This window comes from Perna viridis, chromosome 1, assembly GCF_037379345.1.
Source record: "Perna viridis isolate PV_CMFRI_1.1 ecotype Kerala chromosome 1, ASM3737934v1, whole genome shotgun sequence".
In the NCBI taxonomy this organism is placed as follows: domain Eukaryota; kingdom Metazoa; phylum Mollusca; class Bivalvia; order Mytilida; family Mytilidae; genus Perna; species Perna viridis.
In genome coordinates this window covers 39740925-39753008 of record NC_142445.1, presented here as the reverse complement: position 1 = coordinate 39753008, position 12084 = coordinate 39740925, and the positions used below count along the sequence as shown (strand labels likewise).

The window sequence follows — 12084 nt, the reverse complement described above, 5'->3', positions numbered from 1 at the left end:
GGGTAGACAAACGAGGAAAGGAAAACTATGACCCGTTGAATAAATCAGTTTTCATGGTGCAGATGGATACACCATAACGATCCACGAATTCATGATGACGACCATAAAACTTCTGTAGAGATGACTTTAATCTTGTAGCAATATAATCCTGTTCCAGAAACCTACTTTTAGAAGTTCTAGCGCGATAGCAAAAAAAATCGTGTAGTTTCGGCAAGCTCTGGCATAACGTATGAGTTGTGATATGAACGCTCCATACGCAGGTGCTGAAGGGATGTTGCCACAGATGAAAGGAAAGTTGACAATTCTGAATGAAAAGTCATCAGGTTTGTCGTAAAGTTTTGTCAATAGTTTTCCTTTACCATCGATTTCTAATTGTAGATCAAGATATGACTTCACAGTTTCTGTAGTATCCTTTATCTCAAGTTCTTTTGGGTAGATGCGATGTATCAAATCCCCAAAATTAGGATTGTTTAACGTCAATACGTCATCTATATAGCGGAAATTGAGATTAAAGGATCTAGCCAAACGATATTCTTTATTTCGGATCAGAAAGTAAAGGAGCACAATTTGGTCCCATTGGAATGCCGACCGTTTGCTGAAAAACAGGTCCACAACACTGGACAAATATGTTGTAAATTAAAAATTCCAGAATTTTGTAAACATCTTTCTCTGTAAATTTGGAAGATGATTTGGAATTATTTCTTTCAAACTATGAGGAATATCCACCAAGAACTATATACTTGTATCTAGGTGTACCATCTTTTTTTTTGAAAAACAACGATGTATAATGTTTTAAGTCGGGATTTTAACTGAGCATGGGGAATAGAAGTATACAGTGTTGATAAATCATACGTTGTAATGCTATTATATTCAGATAATAGTCTTGAATTGATTGTCTCCAAAAGATCTTTCTATTTTTTAGGATCCACATTGAATTAATACCACCACGGGAGTAACAAGTGTTGTGGTAGGACTGCAGGCCCTCTTTGATAATTATAAGTATAGAAGTTAAAAGTTTTTGAAAACGTTGTTTATATGGATTCTTGTGGAGTTTTATGGTTTTCCATAATCTCTTCTTTGGAGAGTGTGAGAGCATTATAGGTCTTATCACAGCTATAATTTGCTATGTCTACCTCTGATAATAAACATTGAATGTAAAACAAAAACAATGTTGTTTTGGGTTTTGTCTTTTGGTATGACTACATATTTGTCATGTATAGTAGACAATGTTTTTGCTACATCAGGGTTTTCTGATGTAGCCTTGGCACTCATTGACCTTCTTAAAACTTTCATTCGTTTCAAAATTAAAGACCTCACGGCCTTTAACCGTTCTGACAGAGAATCAATGTCTTTTTTCTCGTTTTATTGCATAGTCCTCCACGGCATCCATACGAACTTAAAAGTTATAATTCCAAGTTATGGGGCGTGGTTCACGGTTTAATTGCATCTATACCTTTGTTGACAAACGGTAGTGGAAGAAAAGATGTTGGCTACCAGTCTGTATGAGGTGGGGTCAGAAACAGGAGTGTCAAGACTTGATTTGTGAAGGGAGTGTAGTAGAGTGAGAGGTATAGAATAAGGTTTGGTTCTAATGTGATGAAGTCCAAGAGGTTTTCGTATGAAAGGAAGGAGACCATCTAGGGAGACATCATGTAACTTAGGTGACGTATAGTGGCAATGGCCATGATTCCTTTCCCGTCTTGGATTTTTGTCAAATAAATTCATCACATTTATGCTATTGTCATATTGGCTTGAAAGGTTTCCTATACTTTTGATGTTGTCATTGCATCCGTAAGGTATTGCGTATCCAGTACTCCTCTCTTTCCCTATAATAGTTTTTACTTAGAACGGAACTGTTCGTAGGATGATAATTTTTTTTCTAAAATACGAACTTTCATAGATAGGATTGAATTATCTTGTTGATTAAAATGTTGATAAACTGTCAGGAATTTGGTGGTGTTAATTCCCGAACGATGACCGCACATTCTTTTGTTTAATCATTCTTGTGTTTTTCTCCGACATATACTAAACCACATAAGTTGCATTCTAATCCATATATTAAGTTTGTTGATTTGCAACTTAAATCATAGTGACTTCTTCTATGGAAGGTTTTGTTTGTAAGGGAACTGGAAAAATAAGAGTTAGTTATAAGAATGTTGCATGTTTTGCAATTTTTATACCCTTTTATGGTTCGTCATCGTTGTAGTCAAATATATCATTTAAAGTGATGGAACATCGTTTGATAATTTTGAAATAGTCAGAATTTTTGTACTGGAATAGATGATCTGCAGACTGAACGTGTGATTGGATACTTTTTGTTGAATTGGTCGGGGCACTTTCCATACCAGATGTGAGCGTGCTAAGATTCCCATCTGGGGACACCACATTCAAACAACACAACAGTGTGTCTGATCTGCTGTCAGTTTCGGACTTTTTATACTGGGCGACGTCCGAGCGTTAATGTTAAATTAATTAGCTTTAACATTCACCGCAAATAGTATGAAACCGGTCTCAAAAAGTATCATTTGTGAAACACAAAAGAGCTTTTTGAAAGATAAGTTTAGGAGAATGTCTAGTTTATGAGCTAAAGGAGAAAATATACTTGGACTTCTCTTATTGGTAGATTTTGAAAAAGTGCGTGACACTGTTGAATGGCCATTCATCGAAAAGACAGTTAGTTTTTAGGGCTTTGCTCCAACATTATGTCAACGGATAAAAAGTTTTTATTCAAAGATATTTAGTTTTGTGGTAAATAGGAGTTTGTTTTAATTGGAAAGAGTATTTAGACAAGGACATCCGTTATCCTTTTACTTACTTATCTTTTGTTTTAGAACCTCTTAGTACAGCCCTAAAAGATAATCAAGAAGTAACTTGTGTTGCAGTTAAAAGCTTTGAGTACTTGCTAAGTCAATATGCAGATGATAGCCTAGACCAATAGAAAGGTTATAACTTATATTCGATTTGCTTTTCTATTCGGACTGATATGAGAAACTGAATCAATATAAGCTGGCTCAAGAAATAAGAGTGTTCAAGAGACTTGTTTTTCAATTCATTTTGGTTGGAAAACGAGATGAAATCAAGCGAAATATTATTATTGATGATTACGAAAACGGTGGATTAAAATTCCCAGATGCTAAAAGCTTTCTCAAATCCTTGGAAGATGTCTTGGATACAGAAACTTCTTAACCTACTTAATCACTCTCCTTGGAAAATACAAAAGAGTCCGGTTCCATCAAAGTGGAAATTTATTACTTCTTTCAGACAATAATCGCAATACAGAGGAGGAACTTACCTTGAAAGGAAAACATCGGGCGTTTTGGACACTCTTAAGCTTTCAAGGATACAAAGTTCGAAGTTTACTTATGCTCAAGAGAAAACAAAAGCTCTTCAAGTCGTACTTAAAGTAACTGATGCCCTGCAGGGATCGAATCGCGATAATATGCGTTACAAGTGAGAGGAAATCATGAAAAAATAATTGAAAAAAACGGAATAATACACAAATAAACATGATTGACCTTTATTAAAAATTGTGTATTTAAACGTAGCTTTATGTTATATGCAATGTTAACACTTTCGCGGGAATTTTTCAGACCATTCTATATATAAGAAGTCGGCTCGATAAGAGCAAAATTTGCCCTAAAAACAAAGTCTACATGAAGAAAATTTTATTTTGTTTCTCCAGTTGATTGGTTTTGGTATTAATTTGAACATATAATGCCAACATTGGAAAATAGCAAATTTTCTACAGTTTTTCACTCTTTTAACAATGGACACGTGTTGCCTCTCCGGCTTCATATATTTTGTGTATAATTGTCTGTTACAACTCTTGTAAAAATGTCTTGAGTCAACAGATGTGTGTCCACTTCCGTTCCATACTAAAAATGGCAGAAATGTTAACAGTTCAAGGTTTTTGTAATAGGTACATAAATGCATACCGTTATTTCGGGAATAACGTCATAAATCTGATCAAAAACATCTTATATTCAGTGTTTCGCGACCATTTTACTATACAACTAATACCTAGATATCAGCTTTAATCAAAATGCCAAAAAAAATGTCCAAATTACGAGGCCAAACGGGTCTTTACCGAACTTTCTTCTTTCATACTTATACGTCTTCAGCAATAGGTTTTGGCATAAGGGAAAGATGCATCCAATGACAAATACGGTCAACGCCGTACAAATCAAACTTGCAATGGTTTGAATGCATGAGGGTCGTTTTAAATGAGAGTTTCATTTTTATTTCCTTTCTGCATTTTTGAAGAAAACAATAATTATAGAACAAAGTTATGTTTAGTTTTAAATAGGATTAATATTTACATTTAATAATATTTAGGAAAAATGAAAAGTAGTCGAACAAAGATTTGATTAACTAATTATGACATTGTGTTGGAATTAGTATTTTCATGACATAGTCCCATTCTAATATGTTCATTTAAATCCTCTGGTGTTTGTCTATCATTTTCACGTTTTGTTTTCATCACAATAATCATGAGTATCTCGCTTTTGTGAAAGCCGTTCATATTGCTTGCTTTCAATATTTAACTTGCATGTTAAAGTGTTGGTTTCGATTCTATTCTCGAGTCGATTTTGAATATCCCCAGTGAAGTTACTTGTAGTTACATCAGGTATATTTACTTGAGTATTTAAGCACTGGCTAGGTTGATCACTATTGATTGAAGAAGCAGGAGAGTACCGTGGATCAAGATAGTTGTTTTCAACACCATCTGCCAAATTATGCATTTCCATATCAAGTATACTATTCCTTATACTCAAGTAAGAATTTCGCTCGTTTATTACTTCGTGTAGTGAAGGAACATCTTCAATTTCGTCATAACCATTATAGGGTGAATTTACGTCATCTTGGGGAAGTGCTGCAATCGACAATTCAAGACCCCTATTTTGTCCTCCTTGCACTTTGTAGCGAAAATGACTTCGAATTTGTAACATCAGCATACAGAACAAAATTAATACAATAACGACGCCAATAGAAACTATATAATATAACGTAATTTTATTTTCTGAAATAGAACAAAATATTTCAAAATGTAGTCAATAACAATTGAAAATGAAATCCTGAAAGAGAATAAAGTGTTTAAGTTATTGAAATTAATTTACAATAATACACAAACAAAAATGCAAATATTTTTTTTCTATCCTTGTCTTTTTTATGTTGGAGAAGTAAAGAATCAATTGTAAATCTTTTTTTGGTCGACAGATTTTTGCATGTGCAAAATCCAAACTCCACAAAATTTGGAGCATGGACCAGATGCACTAATAAGGTAAGCGAGATATGATTTTTATTTTTATTGATGAACTAATTTGTTGGTGTTGTCGATAACATAATAACAAAAAAAAACTAAAGAAAATCGTACTTACGCAGTACTTACTTACATTTGAAATAAAAAAAAATGATTACAAGGAGTAAACACAGAAAACAAGGTTTGAGCGGCGATCAAAAGAATACATCACAATAATGAAGACTATACGGTGAAAACTAATACACACAAAACTTACCCGTACAAGGAAACAAAAGGGGAAAAGCAGCCTAGACTCAATTACACATTAGGAGCATGAAATAAGAATTCTGGTTAGATCAACATCGCTCCGAAATGGTCATATGAGCTATTGCCATCAGTTTGGGTCTGTCTTCGTCGTTTATAACAATTTCCCCGTTAAAATGCTAGACCAATTAGAACCATACTTGATTAAATGTTTTAAGGGTAGTTTGAAACTGATATGTGTATATTTTGAAAAAATATTGCCCCGTTACTAAAAATAAAACCTAGGGATCAGGCTAAAATAAACCTTAGGTTATAGTAAAGTTCTTACTTGGCTAATTTTTTTTAGCATTATGAGATCTATTTGTAGCTCAATTTCCTGTAAATCTGTTAAACTATGTTGGAGGACTTTTTCAAAGGATTTTTGCTATTTTCAATGTTAAACACTTATCCCAAGAAACTACTGGGCAGAATGAATTCAACGAAAACAAAAATGATTCCTACTTAAGCATGAGCGTTACGAATTTTTATCCAAGGAAAAGCACAGCCACTTTCACAAAAGAAACAGAATAACGCTTATCAAGCAAGGTGAACGATTCAGGTTGATGCTTATCAAGCAAGGTGAACGATTCAGGTTGTCTAGAGCCTCTTGATTAGAAACAACAGCCGATTGCTAATAAAATGTCACGTGCAGGGTGATAGGAAAAAATAGGTTCTCATGGTGCAGGTGGATAATAAGGATCCACGAGTTCATGGTGACGACCATAAACCTTTTTGTAGTGATGCCTTAAATCTTATAGCAACATAACACATTTTCATAATCCTAATGGTACTTCATCCTTTCATTTCAAGTCTTCATTCTTCTTTACTGAGATAAGTGTATAATGTTGGTAAGCGTGAGTGGTATTTACCTCTTTTTATCGCATCTGTCTTTCATTACGAAGGATGCGGGTTATCTCTACAGCAGAAAGAGTAAGTAACTTTGTATAAGCACCTACTTTCATCCCTGGTGCTTGGTAGTTGTTTTTTGTTCAGTATTATCGATATTGTTTTGTCCACAGATCATTGCTTGATACTTTGGTGTTTCTACTTTACTTTTTTATTTATTTTTATTTACCTTGATGCTCTATTGGTGGTTTCCGGGTTGTTTCTTCAATAAAAAGGGAGACACATTAGTAGCACAAAGGAGTAGATAAATAAGGCAATTCTAACTTCAAAATATGATGTTTTCACATGTTAAACCGTAATTTTTTTTATACATTTTTGCATTCGGATATTGTTTAATCAGTTAATCCACTAGGAGGATATTGAAAAAAGAACCACAGCAAGCACATAAAGCACAAACAAAATAAAAACACTAAACAAAAGAAAGAAAAAACAAAAATAATACCTACAAAAACCTACAATGAAATAATAGGAATAAATGGTATTTTGTTTTTGATAGTGACTTTATCTAATGGTTAATATCAGGTGAGCCCGCTAGGGCTATAACAAAAAACATAAAGTAACTAAAATCATAGATACAAAGTAACAAAAGCAAATGAGCAACTCGGACTCCACTAAAAACTAGGAGCATGGACCAGGTGCACAGGTGGGGTAAGCGTCTTCTGCTTTTCTTGAAACACCCGCCGAGTTGCTCATAAAAAGTCAAGTCCGGGGTAGACAAACGAGGACAGGAAAACTATGACCCGTTGAATAAATCAATTTTCATGGTGCAGATGGATACACCATAACGATCCACGAGTTCATGATGACGACCATAGAACTTCTGTGATGAATCATACAATGGTGAGTTGCGACATTGTCATTTTTCTTGACATTAAATTCACTTCAGTCACTCGAAGTGCAAAGGACGATAAACATTGTCTCTTGTTTGCTTATTTTTCATCTGCTATGACTCAGTTTAAAATAGTACTGAAAGTAAATAAATCAACTACATATTTCGTTAGAGCATCGTGGGTTTTCCACATTATTTTTCTTCAGTGCGAGAGGAGACGAATTACATGTAAGTGTAAGAATGGAGCAAATCTGAATCTTGACTTTAGAAATGTATACCGTATTGATTTAATATTTTATTTCAGGATAAATGTTTAAGAGATTTGTAATATTACTGTACATATACCGTATTACAATCTGAAGGCATTTTTGGGGAAACAAAACTTGAAACATTTACTGATAGGCCTGGTAAATTGTACTTGTATATTATATATTACCTGTATATATGGTTGTATGTGAGGTTACAGTTGATTCTATAAGAAACAAGGTTGATTCACTCAGTAAGAATGAACAAAAAATGTATCTTGTAAAATTCACTAAGAAAAGTAAATGCTTTTTAAGTCTTGTAAAAAGGCTCTATTGAGTCACAAAATGAGGGTAAAAATCCATTGTTCATGCTGACAAATAAAAACAATAACATTTGTGATAACAATGCTTTCTTTCGGTGTTTATGAAAATGTTTTTAAGTTAATTTTCATATAGTTATCGAAACTAAAATTGGTCGTTGTAATCATAAAAGTATGAAGGAGTAACCAAGGGAACCAAGGTTATAGCGGTAATCAAAAGAATGTAATCCAGGGACAAAGACCAGACATGGAAAACAGACACACACAACAAAGAACATTAAGTAACCAAAATCGCACATACAAAGTAAAAAAAGCAAATGAGCAACTCGGACTCCACTAAAAACTTGGAGCGTGGACCAGGTGCATCGGTAGGGCAAGCGTCCTTAATTTTACCTTACCATTTAACTGGACTAGATTCATATAAGAGTAGACATCATTTGTGACGGTTGTCTGGACACCAACACAACCAAATACATCGTTGCAACTAGAAACATTAAATATGAAAAATATAACGGCAATCATTCAATCATTTTAATAACAATGTGAAGATATCGGGAAGGCTGTTATTCTGAAGTAGTAAAAACCTACGTAGTCAATAAAATGGGACGCTGAATAAATTCTACGTAGCAGTTCACCTATGAATGATAGTGGAAAATTTTAATGCTAAAGAATCTCATATTCTTGAGTTTAAGTTGAACTTAACATTTTACATGTTATTTAATTAATATATACTGAATCCTTCTAGTAATATATAAATATACATACAAGGCGATATATATCTAATCATATAAGAAAAAAAAAGTTGTTTCCTGTTTAAAGAAATGAAAGTGCATTGCATTGATATTTTTCTATTTTTCTAGACAGCAGAAGCTTATGAAGAACATCGGAACATTTCTATACTTTGAAGGAGTTATTAAGGGAACCAAAATTTGAGTGAAAATCAGATAAAAATAAATAAGACTAAACAGGGAAAATGGACATTCACGGAGAAAAATTGAAATAACCAAAATAACACGCATAAAGAAACAGGAATAAATGAGCAATCTAGACTACACTAAAAATACACAATGATAACATGTCATCATTATATCAAAAACCGATATCAAAGATCTGAAGTAATCATGACAACAAATAACAATTTAGACCTTTTTATCTATACTAATAAGCTCCTGCATGATTCTAAAGTGGACGACCTATATTACTTCGAATACCTTTTTTTTAAATAACCAGAGCCTTTTTTTCACTATTATCACTGTTATATGAGACACTGCTTACCCACCCCAGCATAGAAAAGGGATAGAAACGCGTAAATCATATACGATGTAGACAAAAAGGCGTTTGAAAGATAGGTAGAACCGAATAAAAGAGTGGAGGCGTTGTTCCTCTTTTTCAACTATCGATTTTAATAGTTACATTCTAGCTTATCATGTGTATTACGTTTCCATTTCGTTACTCGAAAGGTATATTAGAACTTGAAAGCCATTACACTGAATTTATTGGCCTATGCATAGTGTACTTGTAAAAAATTATAATCGTCACATGATAAAACTATTTTTCCGTGAATAACTTCAGTATTTGATAAATGTATTTTCTTTGTAAATGGACATGTTCTTTAATGGCAAAGACAGTGAAGCAAGCCTGACCTATAAAGGCTTCGAAACACTTGAGTGCGATTCCGTTTTTTTTTAGTGTCGTTCTCTCTTCTCGTCTTGGGTTTTTTTCCAATTTCTTTGTTTCATTTATGACTTTTCTAATCGTCCTTTGTCTTTTTGGTGTTCATTGTTGATTGACTGAAACCATCACTCTGCCTCTTGATATATTTTTTTAATTTAATTCAATTATGTAACAGTTATTGAGCCCATATTTGGTTTGTTCGTTGTATCTTAAAGAATTTAGATAGAATAACAACTTAACTTACAAGTCTTCCTTACAGTTACATGTGTGTTGGCATTGAAAACCATAAGTGTTAGGTTTGCATTTTGCACAAGGTTCCCCGTTTTCAGACAGAGTTCCAAGAGGGCATTCTAAAAATTGGTTATAGTTCATTCATGAGTATTTCACTTAACAGAATTAAATGCATTCGATTCCTTGTGGTGAGTTAAGTTACTATAATATGCTGAAACTCTATGATATAACACATATCTTTTTTTTATCTATGAATGATAGAGTTTGTCATTTTGTATTATATGGATCATGCTGTTTGTTTCATTACTAGCTGATAGTTATGCTTGATAGACTGACATGTGTCGTACTATTTGCATGAAATTTTGTATGGATCTTATATTGGTGTTTTATATATATATATATATGTATGTATCCGTCAAAAGATTGTGATACAAAGATAAATATGTACTGTTCTCTTGAATATAGTGTATTTTCTAGAAATCTTACCATTGCAAAGCATATCCTTCTCAAAATGGTTGTAGCAGCATTTGTGTTCTATCGCACCTGACGCTGAAACTGTTCTAAAAAGGTAAAATGATGTACCATAAAAGTTATCTTACAAAATTCATTTCTACCTCCTTTACTTGTTAAGTTTTAGTAAGAAAGCGTTGTTTTTTAAAGTTGGATATGTATAACGTTGGAAAAAAATTGTCTATCTTAATGTTGCTGAAACTTACACTACAAAACTTTGCTCCAGAATGGTAAGTTTCCTGTGCTTTTCTAGTATCAGCAGTCGAGTTGCTAATACTGTATCAAATCCTTTGATCGTGTGTATATATATATATACCTAATATATATAATAATATTCCTTTAGATTTCTATAAATGTCTGAAAAATTCCCAACGATGTTATAACTGTCAAATGTGCGATGCAAATTTTTGTACCACTGTAAAATCTATGGCAACACCGCCTGCACAAAGTCCAGCGCCCTAGACCACTCGGCCAGCTAGGCTATATAAAAGTTTAAAGGTGACATGCATCATTAATTTGATCCTCTATCCTACATAATGACATCTAAATGAACTGTTTACTAAGTTACATCCCTAGATTAATCCTACGAGGAGGAATGACCCGGCCAGCGAAAGCTATATTTTAATATAGCCTAGCTGGCCAAGTGGTCTAGAGCGCTGGACTTTGTGCAAGCGGTTTTGCCATAGATGTCACAGCAGTGTGAGTTCGAGTCCCGCGGAAGAACGATAAAAATTTGCATCCCAAATTTGACAGTACTAACCATCGTTGGAAATTTTTTCAGACCTTTCTATACGTTTACATATCTTCCTTGTATCATTTTGATCCGATGGAGCAGTGTAGCGAATAGAGTCGTCACATTCTGAGACGTTTATATATTTGAAAAGTTACTTTCACGATTCATATACATAATTTGGCAGCAATCAAAACATTAAGAGATTAAAATGTACAATTATCTACGCATCGAGTATGACAAAAAACAAACCTGCAGACATGTTCCCCGTCTGCCTTCAGTGCATATACTTGTGCTAAGCTATGTAAAGGAGCAAAGTAAAGAAAAACTGCAACAAGCACATCCATTTTTCAAACGACACAAATTGTTTGTATAAAATCGTTCAATTGGGCACTTCCTTTCATCAATCACGAAAAAAAGTATTTTTAATTTAAACTAACTATAAATACAAATGGTAAATTTAGGGCGGAAATATAGAAATGCTCGTGTAAACCATTTGATAACGAATTTTTCCTATAATCATATCAAAAAGTCATTTAAATGATAACTATTTTAACAAGGTTGTAATATGTATAACAAAGGGCATTACAGTGTTTATAGCCAACTCCCCTGTGTAAATTTGTAATGTTTTAACAAGTATACTTTTGATAAGTTCAGAAGTTATATGCATGGAGCATATTTTATATGAAAATGAAATCTAGGAAACTAGGATTTCATGGGTAATAAAACAATCCAGGGATAACGGTAAGACAAAGAAAATAAATATACATAACGAAAAACATGAAATAAACGAAATAACGAATAAGAAACTTTTTTTTTTCTTTATGAACAACCTGGATTCCACTTTAAACTCTGGGAGCATTGACCAGGTGCGGCGTAAGGGTATGCATCCCCTGCAGAGGAAAGAGGAAACAAAAACTATGTCCACTGTTTCTGCTAATATACTACACAGTTTTACTATGCAAGCCTTAATTCATCACGGTAACTTACAAAACGTCTACAAATGGAAAAAACAGTTTTTTTATTAAACAGATCTTCGTCAGGAAATATATGTTGAAAACGTTAATGTAAAGCATGATCTAAGAATCCTTCAATGA

At 33.4% G+C, this 12084-nt stretch overlaps 2 protein-coding genes across 4 annotated transcripts in view; one reads left to right on the top strand and one right to left on the bottom strand.

Annotated features, from left to right (window-relative positions):
• The window catches only part of LOC148628720 (uncharacterized), a 69043-nt gene extending 59276 nt beyond the window's left edge, over positions 1–9767 (top strand). Inside the window, exons 16-17 of one of the 2 annotated variants that reach the window (XM_088593248.1) lie at positions 5218–5281; positions 8703–9767. In XM_088593248.1, the coding sequence (XP_088449374.1) occupies positions 5218–5281; positions 8703–8775 (137 nt within the window). In that variant the 3' untranslated portion in view covers positions 8776–9767. Of the gene's footprint in view, positions 1–2831; positions 3522–5217; positions 5282–8702 lie in introns of those variants that run through there. The other variant, XM_088593256.1, reaches the window with a different exon arrangement.
• On the bottom strand, positions 4287–11510 carry LOC148628719 (uncharacterized). 2 transcript variants are annotated; one of them, XM_088593272.1, is made up of 7 exons: positions 11240–11499; positions 10234–10307; positions 9761–9866; positions 8241–8326; positions 7714–7749; positions 6618–6650; positions 4287–5020 (listed from the first exon to the last, which is right to left on the bottom strand). In XM_088593272.1, the coding sequence occupies exons 1-7, from the start codon at positions 11332–11334 to the stop codon at positions 4464–4466; spliced, it is 987 nt and encodes a 328-aa protein (XP_088449398.1). In that variant the 5' UTR covers positions 11335–11499; the 3' UTR covers positions 4287–4463. The 2 variants fall into 2 exon arrangements, with proteins under 2 accessions (XP_088449398.1, XP_088449409.1); XM_088593283.1 differs by lacking the exon at positions 4287–5020 and adding an exon at positions 5517–5682 and having other exon boundaries at positions 11240–11510.
• Between the last annotated feature and the right edge of the window lie 574 nt (positions 11511–12084).